The sequence below is a fragment of the Catharus ustulatus genome, chromosome 3 (assembly GCF_009819885.2).
Source record: "Catharus ustulatus isolate bCatUst1 chromosome 3, bCatUst1.pri.v2, whole genome shotgun sequence".
NCBI lineage: Eukaryota > Metazoa > Chordata > Aves > Passeriformes > Turdidae > Catharus > Catharus ustulatus.
Genome location: NC_046223.1, coordinates 85,476,222 through 85,503,807, shown reverse-complemented (window position 1 = coordinate 85,503,807; position 27,586 = coordinate 85,476,222). Strand labels below are relative to the sequence as shown.

Here is a 27,586-nt window from a genome sequence, read left to right as displayed (position 1 = left end):
TACAGCTGTGTGAGACTTCAAAAGAGTTATTGTGAGGGATTCCAGAGGGTCTCATTTATTACTTTGGAGATAGAAGAAAAATAGGTTTATCTTTAGCCTCTTTCAGCACAGTTCAGTTGTGTTCAAAGCTGTCATGGCCACGTACGTCACAGGATGCTGCATTAAGTGGGATTTCTGTGGTGTGATCCTTAGTGGTGTCACACCAGTTTGTCAGCCCTGTAGGCAATTCAGTTCACTGGTTGTATTTCTTTTAGGTGTAGTTAATACTGTAATTCAGAGCCTAGCTAGTGCATCCATTATGGGCCAAAATATTCTGGCCTTCACCTTGGGTTTTTACAGAGATCTATGTCTGTTTCTTGGACCTCATGTTTTAAGGAGTTAACCAAAACACAAAGACATTACTCTTGGGATTCTAATGTTAAGCTGTGTTGGACTCCTGTTCAACAAATACCTCATCTCTCTGGCCTGTCTCACTCATAATCTCTTTCAAACAAGACCTAGGAGGAAGAGAGATGTATTTCAGTGGTCTGTTGTTGTTTGCTTCTTCTCATGCTGTATTTAAAACATCAGTTTTGACTTTGAAGATGTTGTTATGAATTGCCACTCCAGTCAAACACCACACACACACAGAAAGGTTATGTGACACTTCTTTTTTTTAACCTTTTTCAGAAATTTGCTACCTTTAGGGTACTTGTTTAGAAGTTACTAGCATAACAGCACCTTGAGGGATACTGAGACATTAACACAGTTTTAGGAATGTCTATTATCCTGTTTGGGACTTTACTGCCCATTTTAATTTTTCTCTCATGTTTCATCTAAAAGCCCTTATGTAAAATTTTGCCAGTGTTCTAAATACTATCACTGATAATATTTAACAGAAAAGCAAATGCAGGAGTTCTGAGTATTAGTTTAATGCCTTTACTGGGTATTTTTGTGAGAAAGAATTCACAATTCTTCATGAAAATAACAAGTTGAAAAGTAATATATTGAAAAGCAAAAGAAAAATGTTGAAATCTCAGTGGAAATTATATAATGAAGTGTATATGTGTGCTTGTGCAGTTAAAACAGCACACATTCATCAGAATCATGGTTTTGAATCTTTTTTTATCTAAGATACAATTTGTACGATTCATTAATGGCTGAATTTTCCTGGAAGAGAGTAATCATAAACTCGCTCTGATGCTTGAATACATGCTACAGTGTGCATTTAATACATGCTACAGCTAGTTGTGGGTGACAATATATTTCCCCAACCGTGTATAGGTTTGCAGTATCTTTTGTCAGCCACAGCCAAGACAGGACTTAACTCATCGATTTGCAAGAGTCTTTCCTGCTAAGATACAAATAAGATTAAAAAATATAGTTATTCATGTGGTTTTCAAGTGTAAAACGACCAGGCTTCAGTTTTCCTAATTAATTGAGTCCCAAGGGGAGTACTATGGGTACATTTTCATCAACCAAAAGATTTTGCTTTCACAGGGGAAGAGCACTTCATTATTATGAATATTAAAACGTGTGAACATTAAAACATGTTGCCTGGATTTTGAGGTCTAGTAAGAGTTTGAATCTCTTGATTATTGAATTAAATTTTCTCAGCAATCTGTTGTCCTTATGTAGAGAGTTAGGTCAAATGGTAATCAAAATCCATTGTCTTGAAAATTACTGCTGTCTAAAGCAATCACCAAACTGACTGACCCTCATTTACTTCAGTAAAGTGGATCATAGAAGTAACTAGACAAGAATGAATGAAAGAAAATGTTGTCCATCTCCTCTCAGCCAGCCTCAGCTGATGCAGGATCGTACACTAAAGCTAAATTATGGAAGAACTACAGGACAAAGTTAGCTTGTCCAGCTCCCCATCAGGACAAGAGCCTGTGAGCTTAATGCCTCTTGCAAAAAGGCTTTGTCAATAGGCTCCCCTTGATTAGGGTCTGTAGTAGACCCCAGTCACAAGGTTCCCTTTGTTGACTCACTCTGATTCCTGCCCACAGGCTTTCAAACTGCTCATGGTTGTTCTTCCAAGACAACTCTCCACACTGAATCCAGCTCTTGACGCAGAGGGCAACCCCTCCACTTCTCCTTCCTCCCCTGTCTATTCTGAACACTCTTTAGCTTCCATAATCATGCTCCAATCATGGGATTTTTCCCACTGAACTTCTGTAATGACAATAAGGTTGTAGCTTTCTAGCAGCACAGTGGCTTCCAGCTTACCCAGCTTTTGCCCATGCTGTGTGCATTGGTATAAAGGCACCTCAGCTGAGGACATGTCAGCCATGTCACCTTCCTGGAGGAACACCTGTTCATTCCTTTGAGATATTTCCTTCCCTGGAGTTTTCCTGTTGGCTTCTGTTACCTCAGGATTCCCTGACTCACATCCCTAAGACTGCAAGCATGCTTCAGTATGGCTGGCACATTTCAGAATCAGCAGCAGAGGATCCTTCCTCACTAGCACCCCATGGCTCTAATCTGTGCATGGCACCCCACAGCCTGCCAGGGACAAGCCTGATATGACAGCCTGCAGCAGTGAAGCCAACTGATGGTTCAAGTGGAGAACATTAGGTTGAGTGGAGAAAAGCACGAACAAGATTATGGAAGAGGGGAAATTTAGCCCAGGTATTAAGAAATCCTCTACTCGGGGCAGTAAGATACTGAAACACGTTGCCCTGAGAAGTTGGGGATGTGCTAGGCGTGGCAGTGTTCAAGGTCAGGCTGGATAAGGCCTTGAGTAACCGAGTCTAAAGGGAGAAGTTTCTGCCCTGGCAGAGAGGGTTGGGAGTAGATGATCTTTAAGGTCCCTTCCAACCTTTACATTCCATGACTGCAAGATTCTGTGAAGGGGTAAAGGGTGGGCTTCTGATGTGGCCTACAGAGCAGAGTTGAAATAATATGTATCAATTCTTGAGACTGATAGATAGATAGATAGATAGATAGATAGATAGATAGATAGATAGATAGATAGATAGATAGAAGAAATATTGGCATGTAAACAGGAAGACAGGGATAGGTGAGAACCATCAATTAACAAAGGAAGCAATGTGAAGATAAGAAAAGGGTTGCTAATGTTCTTTGTATAAAAGTGAGCTTTTTAACTGGCATTGATGATTAGGAGTGGAAAACATGTTGGACTAAATGGGCAAGGGTAATGTGAAATCAAAGATGAAAATAGTTTTGCTTGTAACACCTCACGATTTAGGCATACCTGCAATAATTATTTGCCTGACCTGTATTGCCAAATATTCCAGTTTATTGGGAAAGAGAGCTGTTACTTGGGACAAAACCCATAAATTAACAAAACAGAAAGTGAGGTGCAGTTATCATAGTTGCATGATGTAGTGAATCACACAACTTCATGAGGAATTAAACTCACAAATTTTAGATACCCAATATTAAATTAAACCTAACATGCTGATTAATGAGTTCTAAAAAGCTAATCTGTAATTTTTTTATGCTGTTTCCTGGGAAACAGGGTTTACGAGTGTGTGTTGTCTGCTTTAGCTGTCAGTCATTTCCTCTGCAAGTAACTTTTGATAGCTGGCTTGAAATCACTTGGAAAGAAGTGCAAGGTCATTAATACCTTCAAGTAGGCTTTAAAATCTGGAGCTAGGTGAAGGAGCAACCAAGTTAGTATGCCTGAGATAAACTGAACACTGACATTATATATTCATTTTGGCAATAGCCAGGTCAACAATCCGCACATCCTTCCCAGCTGCTGTCGCAGCATTGCCCTCTCTTGCTCTGCATCCTAAATAATATGGGAAGACAGTAGAACCTGGGGTGTGATGGGAGGGCTAGGGAGAGGTGATGCAGGACCTGAACAGTGAACCAGGCTCCATTATTTCCTGTTTCTAATGGTATATTTTTTACAATCTAATTTTCTGACTGCTTTTACCTGAGGATTACAGAAATGCATTGGTTTTATTTCATCTACAACATTAAATAAGCCCAAGGGATTAAAAGATTTCTGTTTCTTTTTAACATTGGATAGATTTGAGAGCTGAGCATAAGCTTTTATCTTTAATGAAACTACATACTATTAGATTTTTTTTTTAGTTTGAATATTTCCAGAGTATAATTAGCAATACATGAGCATTGCTGTACAAAAACGTCTTACTTTTGTTTGCTATTTGCGGATTTATTGCTTATATGCTATAAATTTGTTCTGCATGGATTTAATGCATACAGTCTATGAGCATTATTTTAACCTTCTTTGTTGTCTCTTATTTTCTTAAAATATTCTTATAGGAATGTAAGAGATCCACCAAGATACAGTGTAAAAGCAATGCTTTTAATAAATCAACAGGATTTTAAAAATCAGTAGTAATCTTTATTAAATATAATTGTAATATGTTTTCTAGAAATGTTACTGTGAAATATTTTTATTATAAGGATATGTTTGATAAGAGTATTTATTAAATATTATTAAATTCACTAGTGGGATTTTTAGGCGCCATTAATATGCATATCTCAAGTACCCTAAGTGGCATCATTACAAAATACAAAAATATTTATTTACTACTCTTAGTAGAGGCTGAGGCTTTAAATTTCAAGGTCCCCTGTTATCTAGTCCTCTAAAATTCCAAATAAAAAATGACAACTCTTGCCAAACCATAAAAGGTACAGAAATTTTGTGAAAGATCCTATTGTAGTTAAATCTCAGCTGCTAGCATTAATAATTACACAAGAAATTTCATTGCTTCATTATCTGTCAAAAAGTTATATAAGCAAATGGAAGAGAGATCAAACAAGAACAACAATATTCATGTTTTGCTGTGATCTTTGGAAAGGTTACCTTGAAAAACTGCTCTGGATTGCCTAGTTTGCTTGCTTACCAAAGGCAAATTAGCAAGTATATTCAATGTTGTGCTCTGAAAATATAGAACTGTAAACTTTTTATCCCTCCTAAATTTATTGAAAGGAATAAAATACAGCTTTACTAAAAAATGTGCTATTTTTTAAGCCTTTTTTAAACCTCAAGTTGAATCACTTGTACCCTTGGGAACATGCATGCTGTCAAGGCAGAACTATCCAGGTGTTACAAACTTGTTTCTTGTCGATACCGTGGAAGACTCTTTAAAAATTGTAATTCCTAATTTATTTTTGGAAAGAAGAGTCATTGTTTTGTATGAAACTGTATATATTTCCTGTATATGAAAGTCTTATTTTAATTCATACATCCTCAAAGCACAGGTAGGTGCATGCATTACATTATCCCTTCATAAATTTTAATTGTTCAGAGACCTATTTTTATCACATCTTCATTCACATTTCATATTTATGGAGCCTTTGGTGTTTATATTGATGAATGATTTTAATTACACAGGTTTGCTAAGCTATATGTGTACAATTTATTAATTCTTTTACTAGGAGGAGTTTGCTTTGTATCTCTGCATGCAGATTTGATTCTGAACCTGAGACTTGTGTGTCTTTTGTAGATTTTTTTTGATACTTTCTTTGGGTTTACATGCAGAAGTGAGATGATTAAGGACAAAGTTTTATTAAAGTTGGGTTGATAGACTGTCCATATAAGTCTCATGTTGGCCAGATGATAACCAAGCTTCAGCTGGAAGTGCCTGGTAAATAGGCATTACATCAACTGATGATCAGGCAGTCAAGCAAGAACTGTAAATGCAAAGCTACCTAATTAATGGGTTTTACAGCAAAAGATTTCAGTCCATCTTGCTGTCCACTTGCCTAGCCCAAAATTTGGTCAGTGACGATTTTACAAGAGATAGTGTTGAATACCATGGTAAAGTCAAGGTAAATGTTTCCCCTAAAGAAAATCATGCTGACTGCTCCTGGAACACCTTCCTACCTTTTGTTTGTTTGGAAAAGTTTTCCAGCAGGATTCATCCAATGCAAACTTGTAAATGGCAGACAAGTATTTTTAGTCATATATATGTGTGTGTATATATATATATGTCTGCATGTGTATACACATATGAGCTGGCTGGAGGTATAATCTAGATTGTTAATAGGATGCAGTGATCTGTTTTGAGTGGTTAAGACATCATAGTTATTCTTAGGCATGCAAATTTGTGTAATATCCTTTTATTAGTCAAAAATATGCATTTACGAAGAGTTACTGAGTGTTAATGTTGTAGAGGACATGCATTTATATAAAAATACAAGTTATAGCAGTTGTATTTAATGTGTCTTCTCTTTCCTTTGAAATAACTCCAGTATATTTACATATAGAAAAATCTTTTGTACTTTGTAGAGCAGTATGCTTCATTACATAATAGCTATTTATTTCAATTTCAGAGAACAAAGAAAACAGTTAATTTTTTTTTTAGTAGAGGAAACTGTGGTAAAAAAATTACTAACATAAATCTCATGTAAGTCTTCTCCTCTTGTGGTTCAGGAGAAATACTTTGTTAAAGAACAATATGAAAGTGGATTGTTTGAATTTGAAAATACATATGGATACATAGTGTGTTTTCTAGCAGTCAGCATTTAATCAATTTTTTTCCTGATAACTGTATCAATGGAACACCCTTGTACAGATCTCAGCTTACATGTTTGAATTTCAAAGAATTTGTTCATTCATTTAGCTGTGAAAAGCAGAACTGTATATGCAGGGTAGTCACCAGTTTGCTATGTGAGGAGATGGGTATGGTGACATCTAATGCTGAAAAGTGGTGTCCTGGGGAGTTCACACTTTTGGAGGAGTTTGTTCTCGTGGCAGTTACCTGTGGTCGTTATCTTGTGAGGATGGATGTGAATTTCTCATAAATCTCATATGTCTACAATTAATATAATTTTAAACTCTAAAATTTTGTATTGGTCTTTTTTTCTTTAACATTTTAGTATGTAAATCTCATTTCTACTTCATCATATGGGATAAAAGAGATTGAGATGCATTTTGAAGTATTAAACTTACTGTTATTTCTCTTTAGTTTCAGGCACTGAATACTGTATCCGAAATGCTGGGTTTGCTAGGAAGGAACAACATTCTAAGAAATTCTTTAATATCACTTCTCCTATCAGAAGTCCGTCAGTTTGCTGAACAGTTGTTGCAGGCTCACCAGGTACTGTCATCTTTTCTTTTCAAGAAAGGCCAAAGAGTGGTGTTGGGGAGTGTTTTGGCTGTATTTATTTATTTCTTAAAATGTAAAAAAAAAAAAATTAAAAAAAAAATCATTCTATAGAATATTCAGATCTAAGGACCCAGAAAATGCCAGGAGCTACCTTAAACAGCAAATTCAAAAAGAGAGGCATAAAGTAAGAGAAAATTCCATATGGAAAGGTAAAATTATCAGACTGGATAATTAATAGACTGCATAGTTTTTAGATCATACTATAAAATTTGCAAAATACTTGAAATAATGAGTTAGAAGACTTAGCTTAATGTATAAAATGTTGACTGTGCAGGCAATATGTCTGGTATTCAGCTAAACACACAATACAACTTTGGTATTCTCTGTCTAGCTCATGTAAAACTGGAAAGTCAGCTGCTTTATTTTATTTCATTTCAGAATTAGATTTCATGTTTCACATTATTGTTATTTCAAATTATTATTTTTCATTATGCAAAAGTTATCTAGAACATACTATTGTATTTAGTTTGTTACAATGAGTAGGAGGAAAAGAGCAGAATAGAACTTTTGGTAAAATTTATTCTCATATTAGATTTTTTCAGTAAACTACAGAGGAAAGAGGGAGAGAGTGGATGTTCCTTTAACATTTTAAAAAGAGATATATGGAATGAATAGGGGTTTCATAGATTTTTCATGTATTTGTATGTGTTGGTATGTATTTTATGGAAAATGTTCAGCTTCATTTGAGATTGCAACTTGATTTTACACTGTCGTAAAAGCTGTTTATTTGGTGGAAAATAAGTTTATTGATACATATCAAAAACATTCACCGTAGGTTCATTTTGCAATTATCTAATTTAACAAAAGGCTTAAATGTTGCTCAAGCCACACTTAACTTTATTCTTTTTCTCTCTAGAATATGATGTAGTAGTAGGTTTGGACTTTTGGAGAGGGAGTACGTAATTGCCAACCCAAATTTCTAGTATCTTCAAATCATATTCTGAAAATGCCAGTTTTGAAATAATTAGACAATGAGATGTGTCTTATTTTAGGTCACTGTTAGCATACAAGATTTATTGATGGCTACCAAAAGTCAACAGACTTTTAACAATTGTAAGGATAAGGAGGTGTGTAATTAAAAACAATAATTGGGGTTTTTTTAAGTTTGAAGCAGTTGTTCATTTTTAACATTATTAAATCTCACCTGTTTAACTGAATTAGTCATCTTTCTTTTCAGAGTTTTGCCAGTGGCAATGCAGAAGTGCTCACAGTGATGTCAAGCTCATACTGAGCATTGTGCTTTGCAGAGTTAGTTACTATGGAACTGTTTGACCTTGCCATACTGAAATTATTTTTATTGCTTTCATATTTGTTGAAGCCTCAGGAGCTGGGCATCTGTCAACGTAGCTGACACTCTGTAGGACTTTGAAAAGCTGCAGTACATGTAGGGAAAGTAACTGAAGTTGTTGCTTGCTTAGCTTGTGAAGTCAGTGTTTTTAAAGTTCATGCATTCTTGCATTTATTCCAAATAGATGTATTGTGTTCATTTACAAACCCTCATGTATTCTGTATCTGATAATATTCTGGAGATGTATCACAATAGGACTTTAATTCTGATTTACAGACCTGCTTCCAGATGTTTCTGAATTCGTGTAGCATGATTTCTAGTAGGTACAATTCTAAAAAGGGTAAAGTATCTTTTCTTGTTTTATAATCAAATCTAATGGTACAATATCAGTTTGAAATAAACAAAATGCCGGCTTTAAAAAAAACTCTTCATAAATACTTAAATTAGAGTTTGAAGAAAGATAATACTTCATATAATCAAACTTCATTAGCTGACAAGCATCCTAATTATGTTTTGTTACTTAAGCAAAACAACTGCTAATTGCAAAGAATATCTCCCATTTAAAACAATCAAATTAGAGATTCTGAATTATGATTAGAGGTGTGGAAATACATGACGTTTGTTTTGCTTCATTGCTTGTTAGTTTTATTGATGTTGGTAGATAGGAGAAATAAAGAATTATCTGAGGCATGTATTCAGGTTAGTTTGCAATTAGCTTTTGAATGTTTGATAGAAAACAGAAATTGAACAAATAGCTTATTCTTCCAAGCAAATTTCTGGTTTATTTTTTATAGCAATATATTTTTTTAAATTGAAGATGTTTTTCAACACTGACTTGGAATAAAAATAACATTCCTTTTAATTTTTCTAAATTAATCATCTAGTTAGCTCAATATTTCTTTTTTAACTTCCTCATTAAGACTTGAGCTAAGTTTCAAGTAGTTTGTCAAATGCATGAATTCAAGAACAACTGCAACTCTATGCAACTCTATATTCCATCATGTCTTCAGTAGGAAGTGTGCTCAGCTCAGCCTCTTGCAGGTATACATCTCTGATAAATATTGAAAATATTTTACTTTAGAATTCTGACTGATTTTAGAGAGTTTTTAACTGTGCCCTCTTGGAACAAACTTATCGGTCTATGACCCACAGTTCTAAAGTGCTATCTGTGCCCCAGGCTTTACAAATTAAAAAATTAAGTTGTCTGTTGGAGAATGTTTCTGATAAACTACAACAGAAAAGTAGAGAGGTTACTCTGAATATTTTTATATAGTTTTCTAATTGGTTAAATCCTTTAATCTTACAGTATGGCAAATTAATGTCAAATACATCAATAATATCATTTTGTATACAGTATTTCCATATTAATATGGAAACTAAAAGTAATTAAGAAGCATGTAAAACAGTATAGTAGTCCTGATTTTCCACAAAGTTGAGTTTGATGTTACTAAATTCTCAAGTAAGTTAGTAGTTTGCTTTAATTCATTTAAGTACTTCATCATGGGCTCAAAGTAAAGCTCCTACTAATGTGCTTTGCTGCCACCAGCATGCCAAATTCTAGGCAAAAGCATATTAATATAGACTCAATTGGATCTCTTTATTTTTACAGATGTTGTATATGGGCTTTTGAGTTTATCTAGAATAGGAACCTTCCATGTTTCATAAATAAAATTTATAAGAACTTTAACTTACTATGAAATAAAAATTTTCTGATCCTCAATTCGATTCCTAAGGCAGAACAGATAGAATTGTAAGATTTCAGAATGGAAGATTTCAGATACTGTGGAAGATGGATTATTTTTCAAATGTTGAGCTTCTCTTGTTAGAGCATATCTTCCTTTATAACAACTTCCAAAGACAGAGGGCCAGAAATGGAAAGTACATAGTGGTTTATTGGGATTACTGCTCATTTCTAATGCCCCCAGTATTAATTCCAAGAATTCTGAAAAAGAAAATTAGAAACCAGAAAACAGATTTTGAAATAGGAAAGGAAGACATACTAGGAGGTTTTAGAAAACTCTGTTATTCAATAATTGCCGATGCATAGCTTTTGTAGCGTTACCCAAGTTTTATATCACATTATTTTCTATATACCAATTTTACTTTTTTAAAACTTACAAATAGTTTTATCACAAAATCTGTACACCGAATAGCTGGTTTTTTGGGTTTTGAAATCAAAACACCAAGTTATATGTAATTCTCAATATTATATGTATGCTTTATGTCCAAATTCAGATGTGGGTGCTGATTTCTCACCTGAAGTGAATGACACAGGATATAAAGGGTGAGATCAATCCTCTTTAATTTAGGTGTATGTTGTAGACCTTGCTGCCTGCTTCTTTTAAGTCAACCAAGCAGCTAAGGAGAAGTAAAAATTTGCCAGCATAAAGATAGATAGTCGTGCAAGGCTTTGCTGCATGTTACATAAATTCTTGAGAATCGGGTTCAATACAACAAAAAAACTTTGACTCAAAAGAGTCCAAGGAGTTAGACATAATGTGGGATTTGTCTCACTTGAATTCATATTTCTATGACATTTCCATCTGATTTTCTTACTTTAACTTTCCATTGTAGTCAAGGGAGGGGAAAAGTAATTTCTTGTCCAACCTATGTTCTTGTACATAATTATGATAATTGTCCCTAGAGTTGTTTGCTTCTTTCCTCTGGCTGTTGAGAAAGCACATTTAAGTTGATAACATGAAATGGGGATATTTATGTTGTAAAATTCCAAAGTTGCAGAGTGAAAATCCCATAATATCTCTACAAAATTTCTTTTTCGATGATCTGGGCAAGGGATGTTATTTGAGAGAAGACCTGAAACTGCAGAACATTGTAACAGGTAGTCCTGCAAAGTGTACTTCTATGTTTACACTGACAAACCTATGTAAGTAACACTATTAGATGATTGGAACAACTTATATTTTAGTTACTGTAATTAATAAGTTAACTTCGTTACCAGGTACTCAAATTCTATTATTGTCCGCAAGAGGCTGGTGACTGATGATGGATTGTAGAGGATATGTGGGTTGGAGCTTCATGTAAGATGCATTCAGCTACAGTGTATCTGATGCATGTGCCTCTGAACAGGAAGACCCCCTAAAACCTGAGGTCTCTGCAGACAATGTATTGAGGCAGAAAAAGAACCAAACAGAGCACAGAAGCTATGATTTTGAGTATTTCCTGAGATTTTCATTGCTGTTCAGCACTGTGTAGTCATGTCACTGGAATGTCAAACTGCACAGGAACAGCACTACATGGAAGCAGGTGAGGGGCTGAAATGTTGCTGTGGATGGAGAGCTGTTTTTCTTCCTAGCCGGCCTGCAAATTAAAGACATTGTGAATGACAAGTTGGACTAGCTCAGTTGGTAATCAGTTCATCAGGGAAAATGGAGTTTTCCTGTAGCAGAGTTCAGCTAGATGATCAAAAGGTTTAAAGTGCTGAGAGCTGAGCTATTAATGTCAGAGCTTATCTTCATAAGCCTTTCTTCGTGTATCCATTCTGTATCCAATGGTTGCTGTAGGCAGGTGTGGTACAAACCACATGCTTTATTCCAAAGTCAAGTGTGTCTGACGTGATGTAGAGAATTCTACAGAGAAGCTCCTCTTTCCGAGAAGTTTACTTCATTTGTGCAATATATCTGATCTCTTCAAACATAAGATTATATACATTGTAATAAAGGTTTCTTATGCGTAAAAAAAGAAAGCTATACTATTTTTTCCCTATTATGGTAGAAAATGACTAAAATAGTTAAGAAGAAAAAAACGACTGAAAATATTATGCTGTTTAGCTAGAGAAGCTAAATACCTTTTGCAGTCTACTGTTGTTTGAGGTACTAAAATGGCTATCAAGTATATTTGGCTTTTTGTGATTTCTACTGTTGACTTTTGCTCCTGCAAAAGGTTAATAATACTTCACCCAGGTAAGAAAAAAGATATTGGTGTTATGTAGACCTTATGAATATAATTTAACTTGCATCTGGACATCTGTTCATCCTTTTTGAGATGTAATTTCTTTCCTTGTTATGCTTGTAAGCAGGGATTGTACCATATTTCAAATTGTGAATTGTTAAAGATGCTGCAAAATAGTGCTTGAAGGAAATGTAATGTAATTTTTATTCCATGCAACTGCTGATGCTACTGATAGCAAAGGAAATAATGGATGGATAGAATAATTAGTGGATCTGCATTTTTTTCTTATATACAGTAATTTCATGATTACAAGCCACACCGTTTTGACTAAAATTTTGCTCCCACACCAGAAATGCGGCTTACACTCAGGAGCAGCTAATATGTGAATAATTTTCTGACATTTTCAACCCCGGAAGTGCAAACCGAGGTGCCGAGTCGAGCAACCTACCAGTAAAACCCGGCTTTACCTGATTGTTACAAATCGGTTACTCTGTTGCGCTGTGGGTGGAACCGGCTCTGTGCAGGCAGCGCGGGGGGTGGGGAAGGCAGGGGAGCTCCCTCCTTCAGGCAGAGCAGCCCATGGGAGGCGGGGGGGCTCCCTCCTGCTGGCCCCGCGGCCCGGGGGGAGGTAGGGGGCTCCCGTCTCTGCCTGCCGCCGCCACTGTGTGTGCCAGCGGGCTCCATCCCCTCCTGCCGCTGCCACCGTGGGAGTGGGGGGGCTCCATCCCTGCCTCCCACCACCACCGCCGGTGCTGGCAGTCTCCGTGCCCGCTGCCACCACGGCGCAGCGCCGGGCCGGGGCGAGCGAGCCCAGCAGCGGCAGCGGCCAGCCCTGAGCGGCCCTGCTGAGCAGCAGTGCCGAGCTGGGCCACCTGGCCCCGTTGGCAGCCCCGAGCCCTCACAGCCTGAGCCGAGCCAGTAAACCCCGCCATGCCGCGATTCCGTTACTATTTCGTAACTTTGTTGCACGCGGGTGCTCCCTGTGAACGACAGAGCGGCTTATAATTGGGTGCGGCTTGTGTATGGACAAAGAACGAAATGTTTGCCAACACCCAGAGATGCGGCTTATAGTCAGTGCGGCTTGTATTCGTGAAATTACTGTACCTAGTGTGAGATACAGATTTGGGAATATGTAAATCTCTTCCCTGAAAGGCAGGCATGAAAAACTTGGTACATGCCAAAAAAGTGCCATATGCCTTTGAAGTGTATACCTGCTTTTGCTCCATATGTCATTCCTTATTAGACATTAGATTTCAAAATGCTTACATGTAAGACAGAACTGGAAAATGACAAATGGTTCACATGGTTTTCTCTTCCCTCTCATATTATCTTGAAATTATAGCATTAAGGAGTAAGGAGTTTAGAAGTGTTCCTAAAGAACGAAAAGGTGGAAGGGCTTTGACTACACTTAGGTGCTTGGCAAAATTGAGGATGACATGTAATCAGAAAACCTCAGATGTGTTTTGGAACAGAAGCAGCAAATATCGATTACATGAGGAGAACTCTGTCAACTAGGGTCTTATTACTCTTAATATTGGTGAATCTTGTCATTCATGGAAACATAATACTGGAAAAGGAAAAATGCTTAATTAAAGATACCAAAATATATTAAATCTCAAAAAGTTACTAAGTAATATTTCTAGTAATCTTCTTGTTTCAAACTGTGCACAAAATTCAGGCTTTAAAAAAAACCAAAACAAAACTAAAAAATCCCAAAAAGCCAAAACACAACAAAACCAATAATAACATGATTATAAATTAAATGAAATTACCCGTTTGAATTTCTGATACAGTTAAGCTTTCATTGCACCTTCTTTTTTGAAATGTGGGTTGCTGCTTTTGCCTCCTTATTCTCAGTGTTAATACTATCTTTTTCCTACTGCTTTCTTTACAGCTCATTTAGTTCTTTTGCATGATTGAAAGCAGAACATGAATAAGGGCAAAGCATTGGATTTTTGTGGCATGTGTGGTATACCTGCTAGTCTGGAAGACCATTTGATTTTTACTTCAACCTGAGTCTTCAAATAGATAGCATTAATGTTCCTGTTAAGCTCCCTTCCTCATTGAACATTCCTGCTTACAGACAATGATTTGCAAAATGGAAGGATGTTACAGAAAATTGAGCACTGCTTCCTTAATGCTTTTTGGGTATTGCAGCTGTTTATGTGAATAGCATATATACCATATGTGCTCTTAAAAGTTCAATATCCAGGAAAGGTAATAGATTTTACCTTTGGCTTTTGATTTTGAAGAATTGTTTAAGGTCTTCATTATGCATGCTTTTAACACAGTTTCACTAAGTGCTTTTTTGGGATACATTATAAATGCACAGTTCCTGTGTCAGTGGCTTTTGCAGTCTATTTGCTGCTTTAGTATTCCACGTCTTCATAAAATGGAAAAGTAAAGAGTTGTAGTCCTAGAATTTCAAACTTGGAATCGATGGTAAAATGATTTTTTTGTTTAAAGGGTAACTACAGCTTATAATTAAAACTCTCTTTAAGACCTTAGATAAATATAGTAGAATGTAAATGGAAACTATGGAATCATAGAGGATACTAGTGTGAAATCATAACTTCATCTTTCTTTCAAAACATTCTTTTCATTTTATGGAACACATCAATATCTTGGATTTCTTAGCTTTGCACACACTTGTCTCTCTAAATGTGTGAGAGATCTGTACATAGTGACTCAGAACAACAGCTTGCCCCATTGAAACCTCCTTTGTTGGTTTCATTTGGTTTTGCTAAAAATACATTTAAAGCTGTGTTTATCTAACAATAGAGCTTATGCATAACCGTCACTATTTTAAAGATCAGGAAGTTTAACTGATGTTTGTTTGGTGCTTTCTAAAATGTTCAAGTCCTGCTGCCACAGTCAGAAGGAGCTGGTGTCCCAAGTTTGACTCTGAAACACGCAGAATTTGTCTCTCATGGATTTCACTGATGCAGAAGTTATTAACAGAGTAGGTTTCTATCTGGGATGAAAGGTATTAGCTGCAGAGAGTTTGCTTTGTAGCTAAGATTGAAATAATGGTTTGCATGGCTGAGACATGTGGAAGACGAAATCTGGTTCCATAGCACATTTTAAACTTAGTATATATTTTGGGTGACAACACTCTCCCTGGCTGGTTAAGGCTTGATCTGGCAGGACAGCAAACCACCATTAATTCTGTGCCCAGAGGGGAAAGTGGATTTTACCACTGGTATCAGCAGCACGTCCCATTCATTGCTACATTGACAGCATTTTTGGTGTAGATTTAATTTAGGGAGATATGCTGGGATGAGCTAAAGCTGCATATCTTTATAGAAGGTATCAGAGATAGATTTAAGGTTGTTTTGCTGAGGACTTAGGGATCTGGGGTTCAGTTTTAGGCAGGCACTGATGATATAGCCTCAGTCCACAACTGATTCAGTGCGGCTGATGTATTGGTGGGCCTGAGTAAGTGTCAAAGTGAGTTTGTTGGCATTCATCGGGGCTTTAGAGATATGGGAATGGGATACTGAACTAGGTTTGTGGTAAGGGGGAAAGTGACCACCAGCTAAATGTGTTTAGATCTGCATGTTAATTATATGAGTTGCTGGATTAGTTTAAGGCTTGGAAATCCAGGATTTGCACAGCAGAGGAATATTTTGCAGGAGTAGGAGATGTTCCTGAAAGAAGCTGAAGTGTTATTTCTATGGCTTTGTTAGATTAAGGGTTAAGACATTGCTAGTTGCAGTCTTGAACTTGTGTGAAATGCCAGTAATCAGATACCTCTGCTGAGTTGAACCACAATTGTCAATGCACACTTGCACACATATACTATTACAGAAGAATTTTTGGCAGCACAATTTGTATTGCGTATCTTGTAGAATGATTTCTGCTGAAGTATACATTTGAAATGCATGTAGCACCAACATTATAGAATTAAAAGTAGTTTTAGAAAATAACCTTATTGAATCCACTCCAGTTTAGCTTCCTGTTGTATACGAATGGATTATTTCCACTTAATTCCAATAGCAATTCACATGGGGAGAAGTCAAATGCATATTGCAGAAAAAATGAGAAAAGTACAAGACAAATATATGTTTGTTTCTCCTTTCTCATAGACAATGACAACCCAGGTTGCATGATTATAGTGCAGACTGTGAAGATATAGCTTGTACGTTTTGAATTTCTTGGCATCTGTCATTCCTGGAATTGAATTGGCAAAGCCCAATTAAATCTCTGGGTGTATTGTCTTGAAACAAGATCGTTTGGGCTCTGTTTCATCTTTATAATTAATTCTTTCATTAAAAGTTAGTACTAGTGTCTCTTGAGTTTTCAGATTATTAAACTTCTAGCTGAACTTGCAGTTTTCAAGAACTCTTTGTGGAGCCTTATCATTTAATCAAAGCTCTTTTACTAAGCCTAGCTACAACTTTAATACAGAATACTATAGCGGATTGTGTATGATAAATATGAGACAGTGGAGTAATAGAGTTTAAAAATTAAGTAGCATTTCTGCCTATTGTAATGAGTTATAAAAAACCTTGTTTAGAGTAACTGAATAAGTTAACCATTTTGAGCTCTTCCTATACAATTTGATTGTTTTAACTATGATTCTGTCCTGTTGATTAACTTAAACAGAATGAGTGGTCATCAAAGTATGAAATGGAGAAGGCTGGAAATAGCATCTGGAAATGATCTAGTATAACAACCTGCTCAAAACATTTTTTGCACTTCCAATTGCAGCAGCTCAGGTTTTCTTTTGCCAATTTCTTCAGCCTTTTGAGATCATTCTAAATGGTAGCACAATTGTCTGGTGTGTCCATTACTTCTGCTGTTGTATCATCTCTAAACGTGCTGCATTTGATAAATTTACTAGACGTGAGATTATAGTTGCGAATTAGTTGATTTCCTAAAAGAAAAGATTTAAGTCATACAGAGACAAGTCATTTTCTACCTACAAAGGAGTAATACTGTTCAGGAAAGCTTACAGGAGCTTCAGTAGCACTCTAGGAGTTACAAACTAGTGAAGATAATAATTGTCAATTAATGTAAACATAAGGGGAATATTGAGACATGCTCTGAAATGCCTCATTTTTCCCAAACATCCTGTAGAAAATTTTTCATATACTTAAGAAACCTGGAGGATAGCATGTAACCCACTAAATTAGCCCTTAGTCTTCCAGGGCTGCAAGATATTTCAGAGGGACCTTGAATAACAGCTAGAACTAATTATATTTAAGTATGTTCCATATATTTTCTCTTGTTATTTTTAAATTATTTTAATGAAGGAAGCAGTTTCAAGGAAAGCAACACATTAGCTTCTTTATCTGCTTAATTTAGAACTTGCCTGATTTTAAGAAGGGTCTTGAATAACTTCAGCGAGCTAGCAAAATTATTTATATAGAAACTGTAGTACTTGGATCTTTTAGGAGCTGTTTTGTTTTTCATCTGGATGAGTAGTTTAGTTGGGAAGTGTGCAGCTTCTATGATAAGCTTGATGAACCTTTCTTTGTGTCCTCTCATGTTAGAGAATATACATTATTTTTGCTTCTGGGGGAGGTAAAGTGCTGCTGTTTAGGCCATGCAGAGGGAGCAGGTAAGTGACCAAGGATTACTGAGAAGTCAAATTACATCTAAAGCAGTGCTTGCCGGGAGCAGAAGTCATCAACATGGTGATCCTTCACTGTGATTAACCTCCCTTTTACATCCATCTAGATATTCTCCTTGTCTGCTACTATTGTGTTACTGCTAGGTCTTTGATATTACCACAACTCCCTTCCAGCCACCTAAACCCCATCACAATTACCTTCCTTTTACTTCGCAGACCTGATTACATACCAAACCTTGTATGTCCTTCATAGACTCTTAGCTCCAGAGCAGCCAGTAGATGGTAACAGCAGAAGTCTGGGGCTGAAGAGGGCAAGGCACTTTTAAGCTTGAAAACTCTTTCTCACTGAAAAGAAAAAGTAATTCTAGATAATTGGTATGTTTTTCTCCAAAGTAAATGGTGTGTAATTCCAGTTGATATTTCCAATATTGATAGCAAAATTAGTCTAGTGGGTTGTGCTTCTGTCAGATAAATGCTGTATTGTTGAAAGACATTATTGTACCGTCTGCTGAAAACAGAATAAATTTTCAGGTATAATGTGAAAAGAATACTTTTCTCACTCAGAAGCAAGACAAAAGAATCAATTCTCACACAATAAAATTCGCCCACACTGTAGATCAGGTAAATGATAGTGTTTTCTATCATAAGAGCTTTTTTTTTCAGTTTGTAAATTTTGGAAGATGTTTACCATTCAGACTGAAACTTTTTTTTCCCTGTAGATTTCTTTCTCAGGCCATTTTTCTATGTGGAGAGGAAGACGTAATTGTCCACAGTTTTCACAGAAGCCAGCATGGCTTTGCTTTGAATTTTTGCATTTCTGTGTAATAGCAGGCATTGTAAAATCATGTCTTAGAGAGCCAAGAATGGATTGGCAGCTACATTGAAAAGATTCTTTCTTAAAAGTAGGAAAGCATTACCTCACTCTAAAAGCATTTATAAGTTAAAGAATATTTGTGATATGTGTGAGATTATAGCAATGATTGTCATAAAGAAAATAAAGTATTAATTCTGTATTCAGAGCAGAGGCTGAATACCACACATTTCATGCTCATGCAAATAACAAGAACAGAAAAAATACTGAATAATATTTCTTCTAATTGAGCATGATCCATTCTCTATAGTAACAGAAGCAAGAACCCTGACAAACCAAAAAAAACCAAACCAACCAAATCACAGCCAAACACCTGCAGGCATAAAAGAAACAAATCAGGCTTGTAGTGTCATTATATGGATTTAAAATTGCCATTCCTAGTAAAAGCAGAGAGCTAGTAGTGCATTAAGAAACTATACAACATAAATAAGATCATTATTTGCAATATTAAAGAACATAATCTGAATCATAGACCTTAATTTCCTCAATGTTTCATGATTCTGCTATTGAATGCTTTGGCCAACCTTTGGAATGTGTCCCACTAGTTTTTCTGCATAGTGGTTACGCAAGAACTGCTCAACTCTACTTAGCTTGGAAGAAGAATCTACTTAAGTTCTAGTGGCTGAATTTAATTAATTAGAAGTTCATACCTATGTTTTTAAAGGTAGGAGCCAATTCCAGTCTGTGTGTTATTTAAGATTCAGTTTTCCATGGTCACGGGTTCTTAAAAATTAATTACCGTGCAAAAGGCAGCTCTTTCTAAACTGTACCCATCTGTTTCTCTAGAGTGTAGGTACCACTGTAGAAAAAGTAGAGGAAATTAACTTTCAGGGGAAGAATAAGCTGCTGAAATTCTCCTTATACATAATTTTGAGAGTCACATGGGAATTAAACTGCTTACGGAATTATCGTTTTTATGGAATAATATTTTGTTATTTGCTATACAGCATTACTAATCACCTTTAAAGTGTAACTTTTGAAATAATGGGAAGATTATTAATATATTTCTCAAAATTAATCTGGGTTCTATAGATAGTGCTGCTAAATAGGCCAAGCAGTAGAAGGTGCTTTGTGGTGAAGACTGTGAAATCTTGCTCAATATTCATTATAACTGAAATGTAATGTTCATTATAATTGTGCTAGTATATAACTAAGTAACATATGATATTTGATAAAGAGTTGATCAAAGTGTCAAAAATAAATTATGATTACTAAAAAAAAATTATTGGTTAGATTGTGGTCTGGGTTTGTTTTTGAAGTTTGCATCTATTTATAAATATGATAAATGATAGAATAGGGCATTTCCATCTTTTATAAGTAATCTTAATGGAATTTTTTATGTGCATGTTTGATGTATTTAGAGATATTTTTGACAAAATGTCAGTTTCCATAAAATAATCTGGAAATAGAGAGGACTGAGGGGGAAGAGAAGTTGTAATTGTCTCCCAGAACATGAAAAGTTGTTATTCAGGAGTAATCCTTTTGTGTACTGGAGTAAACAAGAAGAAACATACTTGGTGATTAAGGTTAGATGTCATGCTTATTGAAATACTGAAATGCATTCATGATGAGCATCTTTTGGAAGTGACTTAAGTATATTTGTACCTATCTCAGGGTCAGGGGTGGGATTAAATATTTCAGCACCCTTTCAGCCCTGTATCTGAACTCTTAAATTCCTGTTTATGTATTATATTAGCATTAATAATTATGGTCAAAATTTTCACAAAGTGGGACAGTAGGCAAAACTATACTGCAGATTCCCCTTGCATCTGGGTTCTAGAAGAAATTGAAATTTAATTATTCTGAGAGTGTGAATGCTAGTTTGGGGGAGATTGGTATAATCAAGATGTAATAATTAATGCTAGTAGGTCAGAAAATTTACAAAATTTGACTCATTTTAAAAAACTACTAACACATCCCACAGTCGGGATTTCAAATTGCAGGAGATTAAAACTCTCTTCTTCAGGCTAATAAAAGTTCAGGGTGTAGATTAGATGTGTCCTGGCAGGCATGCTCAACAGGTAATTTTTGCACAGAAGTGACTGGTTTGCATCAGAGGAAGCCTTTTGGGGATTTCATATTTGGAGTCCTGTGAATTCTCTGTTTCTCAGACAGATTACTTCTGATGTCCCTGCTTATATTCAGTACTCACTGTAACACCTGTGTATAATATAATTTATCTCTAAAGATGGAGGAAATGGTAATCTTAGAGGGCTTGGAAACTGGGTGGGAAAAAGTAGCTGAAGACTGGACTGCACCACTGATGGAGATCTTAGAGGGTTGTGCACAGTTACACATAAGGATCTGTGTAATGAGTAGATTATAGCTGTGTTCACTTGAATAGCATTTCAAAGAATATTAACTCTTCTGCATTGTTTTTTTAGCATAAAACAATTAATAATGAAAAATGAAAAAATTAATAATACTCAAGAACCTTTTTTCTCATTTTTGAATATGTCTATTTATCATAAGAACTCTTCTTCAAAATGTACTTCAGCGTACATTTAAATTTCAGAACCTACTTTTTAACTTCCTTGCAAAATATTTTAAATTCAATTTGAAAGTTAAATTTTATTATTGATTCATGGATTCTGAGGTCAGAGGGAGTAATTTAGTCCAAACACCTTTCTACACAGGCAATAGATTTTTCCAGATGCTGAATTTAAGAATGTGTTATTAATACATCAAATCTGAAAGCTGTTATTGATTCTGTTCATTGTTTACAATTATTATTCTCCTCATTCTTTAATAAGAGCTTATGTGTTTTGGCTTTCTCTATCTGAATTTTATTGCCTAAAATTACATAACAGTTAATTTACATAACAGTTAATAAAAACCAAAACAAAGCCACACCCAACAAAAATTGCTAATCCAGATTGATAGAATATGTTGAAACAGCATTACAGCTGCATAAAGTTATATAGGGCTATATATAAAAAAAAAATTATATAGTAAATTACAGGAATTATAAAGGAAGTGTAGGCAATTGTCCAACCAGGTTTATGTTGAATTAACACAAATCATTAATATTGACTAAATGTTGTTCTGTTTTGTTATGTATTATCTATTTGCTTAAATATTTGTTTGAGGAAGAAATTCTACTGTGAAAAACTAAATTTTTCCTTGAACTCATGGTCTAATAGTAATTCTGAATACTACTAGATTCAAAATTTAAAGACTAGATCCAGAGTATGTTGCAGTCACTAGAGGACTCAATTTTTCGGTCAAATTACATTAAATATTTGGATTTATACTATGATATCATTATATAGTTGCTGAGTTTGGGTACTCTTGAAATAATAGAATGAAGAATTAATTCTAATTAATAGAATTAATTCTAATACTTAGAATTAGTAATATTTAAGACAAGAATTAAGAATTTGTTTATATAAGTATAATTGAGTTTCCTTTTCTTCTGTTTAGAATCCTTCCTAATGATTTATAATTCTTCTTCTTCTTCTTCTTCTTCTTCTTCTTCTTCTTCTTCTTCTTCTTCTTCTTCTCCTCCTTCTCCTTCTCCTTCTTCTCCTCCTTCTCCTCCTTCTCCACCTTCTCCTCCTTCTCCTCCTTCTCCTCCTTCTCTTCACAGCCCATAATTTGTATCACTAATATTTATTTTGGCATGATTTCATCATTTTGTGTTGTTTATGAAACAAACTCTTACCTAATGCTATCTGTACTTTCCAGTGATGAATGGCCTAGTTGTCTCTTCTACCTGATGCTCTAAAACACAATTCTCTCCTGTCTCCTCATTCATAAAGTGCACCACATTTAGCAAATTCGAAGTATTGCATTTGCATTTTCAAACTTTTTATTGTCCACTTTTGTTGTGATTCCTGTAAGAAAGCATCAGTTGCAGTAATATGTATTCAGTATCAAACACAAATATCTGTTTTAAAGATAAATCTTTATAGATCTTTATAGTGTAAGATATCTATACTACTTTATGATTGTTTTCATGCCATACACATTTTTCTTCTCTTGCTGCTCTTGTTTGAACAGTTTTAAACTTCAGTGTAAGATATTCAAAGAAGAAATTAAGTAGAGATTTTGAGGGGTTATCAGGACACAAAGAAAAGGGTATTTGAGATTGCTCCTACCATCAGTCTTATTGATTATTAACACTGTTGGAATGGGGAATAATTTTTTTTTTTTTTTAAACCCAACCCGCAGAAAGATATATCCAAAATAAGATGTACTAAACATAGAAGACTTCACAGTACAGTTGCCATGGCAAAGCTATTCTTTCTGTGAAAGAAGTAACTGAAAGGGCTCCTGCTTTTCCATGTGACCCTGGTAGCCCATCAGCTCTGGTGCTGAGGGACAGCACCCCGGAGAGCTGCTGCCAAGCCAGAGAGCAGCAGTTCTCCCTTTCGAGCCAAAGGATCATTTGCTGACTTGGTACCTTGGTGCATGTTTCGTCATCCTGAGCTGCTTCCTGATTGATTCTCTTGCCTGAAAAGTGAAAGCAGAGGAGCCAATGCAGGGCATTTTAAATATCTTTGCTGGCAACTTAAAAGACAAAAAGACACTTTGACTGTTGCAGGTATGAGAAATTCTGTCAGAATGCAACATTGCTTTTAACTCTACATACAGCACCACCACCTCTCTAGCCAAAAGATCTCAAATTTTTGCTGGCTGTATTGTCTTTAAAGATGCATTCCTCATGACCACTTTTTTTCTTCAATTAAGCAGTTCAGTGTTAGGAAAGAGTATGACTTTATTCTTCCACCTTAATCTATCTATTTGCAGATTTCAATTCTCTGTGAGCAACTGAGTGCAGTTCATGTGTGCAGAAGCGATGGCACTTATTGAATTTCTGCACATGCAGGAACTGGAATAAAATGAACATTGCAAATTTTGTTGTAATCTGTGCACAAGGTACTGATTTTTTTTAATTTTTTTTTTTTTAATTACAATTGACTGAGTGGGAGACAGACTTCTGGAATTTCACTGACAAAGATAACATACCTGTAGCTGTTTGATCAGTAATGTCTTACTTGTGAATTTCCTCTCTATGCTAAATTCCAAATTCCAAAGAAGACTTTAAAAAAGTAATAAAAATATCTAAAGCCAAGAGTCTAATATACCAGCTTATTCCTAAGGAACCTTCTTTCTCCAATGGGAATTTAAAAGACACAGGATTGTCAGTCAAATGCATCATATGAAGTACAAGGACTTTCAGAAATTCTGTAGCTATCAGTGTAGTCATGAAACTAAGTTGACAGTGCAGCCTGCGAATTTTTTATGGATTTAATTAAGTTGAAATTGAGCCATATTGATTTAATTGCCTTTATGGTATATTGAGGGTCTGCAGGAACTGCAATGGACAATTCTCTTATCCAATTATAATTATTTCTCTAATTTGCAAAAGATTTTTTTCTCCCACAGTCTGAATAGTTAAATGTAAAAGCATTTACATGCAAAAAACGAACTCAGAAGCAGAACTGCAGTTTCAGTTGACATATTTCTAACAAGACCTTCAGGGCTTTGTTTCTATAGGGAAATATTAGCAATTAATGTGAAATTCAGTAAGTGCACATCTGTCTGCTAAGCTAATAAATAAAACATAGATGGGTTATATTAGTTGCCAATTGTATCCAGGAGCATAGGCAGTGAACTTTGATACTTGTTACTTAAAATAAATTGGCATCGTACAAATACTGTTTGAGAAACAATTATGGTCCCTGAAATGATTAGCCATAATAATAATAAATTTTATTTTTCCACTTCTTCATGCTATTTTAAATTTAATTAACTGTATAGAAGTAAAATTATGTTTTTGTAAGTTAATCAAATATATGTTAGTGCCAAGAACTTTCTAGGGTGGAAAAAAGGTCAGCTTCCTTTGATATTCTTTATTTGCAGTCGAAACCATGAAATACTATGTTTGTGTTGAACATAGCACTTCTTACACTAGAAAATTTGTATTTTCATAACATTCAGTGTGAACACGGGGGCCAGAATTGTGTTCTACTCAATTCATAACTTTACTACAATAAAGGAAATTCCCTGCCAGACAGGCCATATTGCCTTTTTGGCAAATGCGTAATTCTGTTGAAACAGATCTTCCAAGCAGTGATCTAGGATTAATATAAAAGTATTATGTTCTAATGTGGATTTTGACATATATTCATTGTGAGAAGTACTGCAAAGGTGCTCTGGGAGGAATTTGAGAGCATCTCCTAATGAAGTCTTGGTTTGTTGCAGGTGATTTTTCACATCTCCAGTTTTTTATTTCCATCCACACTATCATATAGAATAGAAATATCCTTTTCTTCTTCCAGTTCAGGATGAAAGCAGAAACTATCCTGGAATATTTCTGGTTTAGATGTTTTTCATAACTACGTATTTTCTGACTTACATTTAGTAGGGTATCTTTCTTTTTATCTGTGGCTTTACTTTTACTCCTAACATCTTTTAAAGTTCTTTCTTTTGGTTTGGTTTTTCTGGTTTGTGGTTGTTTTGTTTGGTAGTTCAGTTGGATAAGTTTTTTTACTCTAGCACTTAATGATATTCTATGATTCTTTTAGCTTCTCTCATCAATTCCTTGCATGACAATATTTACTTTACCTTCAGTGCCACCTGTTCTACTTCCTGCATATAGTTTCTTTACCATTTTATCAGTGCCTTCACATTTTCTTTTAATAGATTCGTTTTTACATGAGCATACTTTTCCATTTCAGTGTTGGTACTTGGAAAATTCAGCTGTTGTACCAGAAAATTACACAGAAAAACAACAACTTCTGTAGTTTGTCATCTTTAAGATAAAGTTATGTGTATTTCTGAAAGACAATTATATTCACTTTCTGGGAACTTTCAGATCAAGCAGTATGGTCTTTGTGGGCCTTTTTTGACTTAAAAGTCAGGCCATGTAAAAACTTCATAATATATTATTTAATACTTCCAGACACTTTCAGATTCTTTCTTTATTTCATTAAGAACTTGGAATTATTTTCTTTTTATTGAGGCAGAATTACTTCTCTGGTTTGCTTTTGTGTTTCTTTGCTGTAAGAACTGTAAGTAAAATATTTGTTCAGAAAAATCTGAATTTGTTCATTTTTTTTTACCTCCTCTTTCCAACCCTTCAAGGGCAGTTGTGCTGTAGAAATACCAATGAATGGGTATTAATTTAATATTAAAAAGGTTATGTCTTATAAGATATGAGTACAGCAAAAAGAAAACCTTTGAGAATAAATGTCTAAGTAAGCAAGGATTTTTTACCTTTTTTTTTTTTTAATCCATGGATTGTGTAAAATTTCTGCCTTCTGCAGTCTGATACACACAAAAATAGAAGCAATAATGCATGTCACAAACACAAGGAAATGCTACACATAATACACAACCAAGTTCTGTCTGTTGTAAATTCTAAAGTAGCTGATTTCTTACCACCTTACTGTTTCTGGTGCTTGATTTGTGTGCCTGCTTGTACACAATATTAGAGACTGAGCAGTAGATATGTTTTCCTACTTAGGGTGCACTGCTCAAAGTGGGCTTGTGAGACACTTTTTTTTTTTGCTGTCATTCTCAAAATTTTTTGCAACTCTGTCAGCTTTGGATTATTAATGTTTTACCCTACTATTTCTCTGTACAGTTTTTTTTGGGACTGTTGATTTTTCTAGTTTTAGAACTTCATACTCTTTTTTGACTACTTTTGGAAGCTGAACTGCTACTCGTATTTTTTAGTAAATATTTTTATTTGTGTCTTGATTTAAAAAAACTAACAGGTATTCTTTGCACTGTTAATTAAAGGGTGCATCTTAGATTTTGTTCTTCTGTATATCTCACCTGCAGTATAACGGTTTACAAACCCTACATGGTTTCCAAACTGAAACACCTAAACCATTTATTTCAAGTTGGAAATGGGAAGATTTGTATATGTCCTCTTAAACGAAGTCAGTGCATAAAAGTGATCCTTATGTCTCATTTTCTTACAAAGAATTACTTTTTTTGCAGAGAGATAGATTTGTACAGCCTGCTTGTTGACTTAGACTAACAGATTGTGCTGTTCTTCACAGCTTACTATATTCTTTACCATACCACTTGGCATACCACTTACATAATATACATATTTGATAAGTAAGAACAGTCAAACCAGTCTGGGAATAAACAGGAAAAACACTTGAGTCGTTTCCCACAGCACCTGGACAACAAGAAAGATATCTCCTGTTAGACACGTTGCATTTTCCCAGTGTCCTGATCCCTGTCGCAACAGGATTAATTTTTGCAGTAGCCAGGAGGGGGCATGGCCAGGAGCAGGAGGTTATTCTATTACCACCTCACATCATTGCCAGAGGCAAAAGGAAGAGTCTCTTCTGAGGAGAAAGGGATTCCTTCCATGTCACCATGGTGTGGGCAGGGAGCAGTCAGGTGTTGGTGTTCCTGTGTGAATCATTCCTTTCTTTCTTGTACATTTTCATTAGTATTGTTGCTGTTACTCTTCATTTTCTTATCTCCTTGCTATTTCCAGTAAATTGCTCTTATTTCAACCCATGATCTTTAGCTTTTGTTTTTCCAGTTCTCCTCTCCAGCCCTCCGCAGGAGAGGAGTAGAGGGGAGCAAGTGGCAGTGTGGTTTCAGCAGGAGCACTAAATTGGAGAATACCCCTAAACCAGAACTCCCAATCTTGCTATCTCATGGTTTCTCACCAAAACTATCCTTAAGTATTGTGTTAGGCTAATTTTCTTACAGATAATTTGTATTTGTATTTCATTTCCTCCTCTTTCATTGCCTTCAAACCATGTTAACATGCAGAGTTCATTCTTAAAAGAGATTATAAATTTGCATTAGTCTCTTAATCATCCGTATCAGTATGCTCTAATCGTGTAACTTTCATGCTGTAT

At 35.3% G+C, this 27,586-nt stretch overlaps 1 protein-coding gene across 1 annotated transcript in view; it reads left to right on the top strand.

The window, feature by feature from the left end:
- The window catches only part of MEI4 (meiotic double-stranded break formation protein 4), a 139,971-nt gene that overhangs the window by 93,443 nt on the left and 18,942 nt on the right, over positions 1-27,586 (top strand). The window contains exon 5 of the mRNA XM_033054455.2: positions 6,897-7,028. Within this exon, the coding sequence (XP_032910346.1) occupies positions 6,897-7,028 (132 nt within the window). The remainder of the gene's footprint in view (positions 1-6,896; positions 7,029-27,586) is intronic.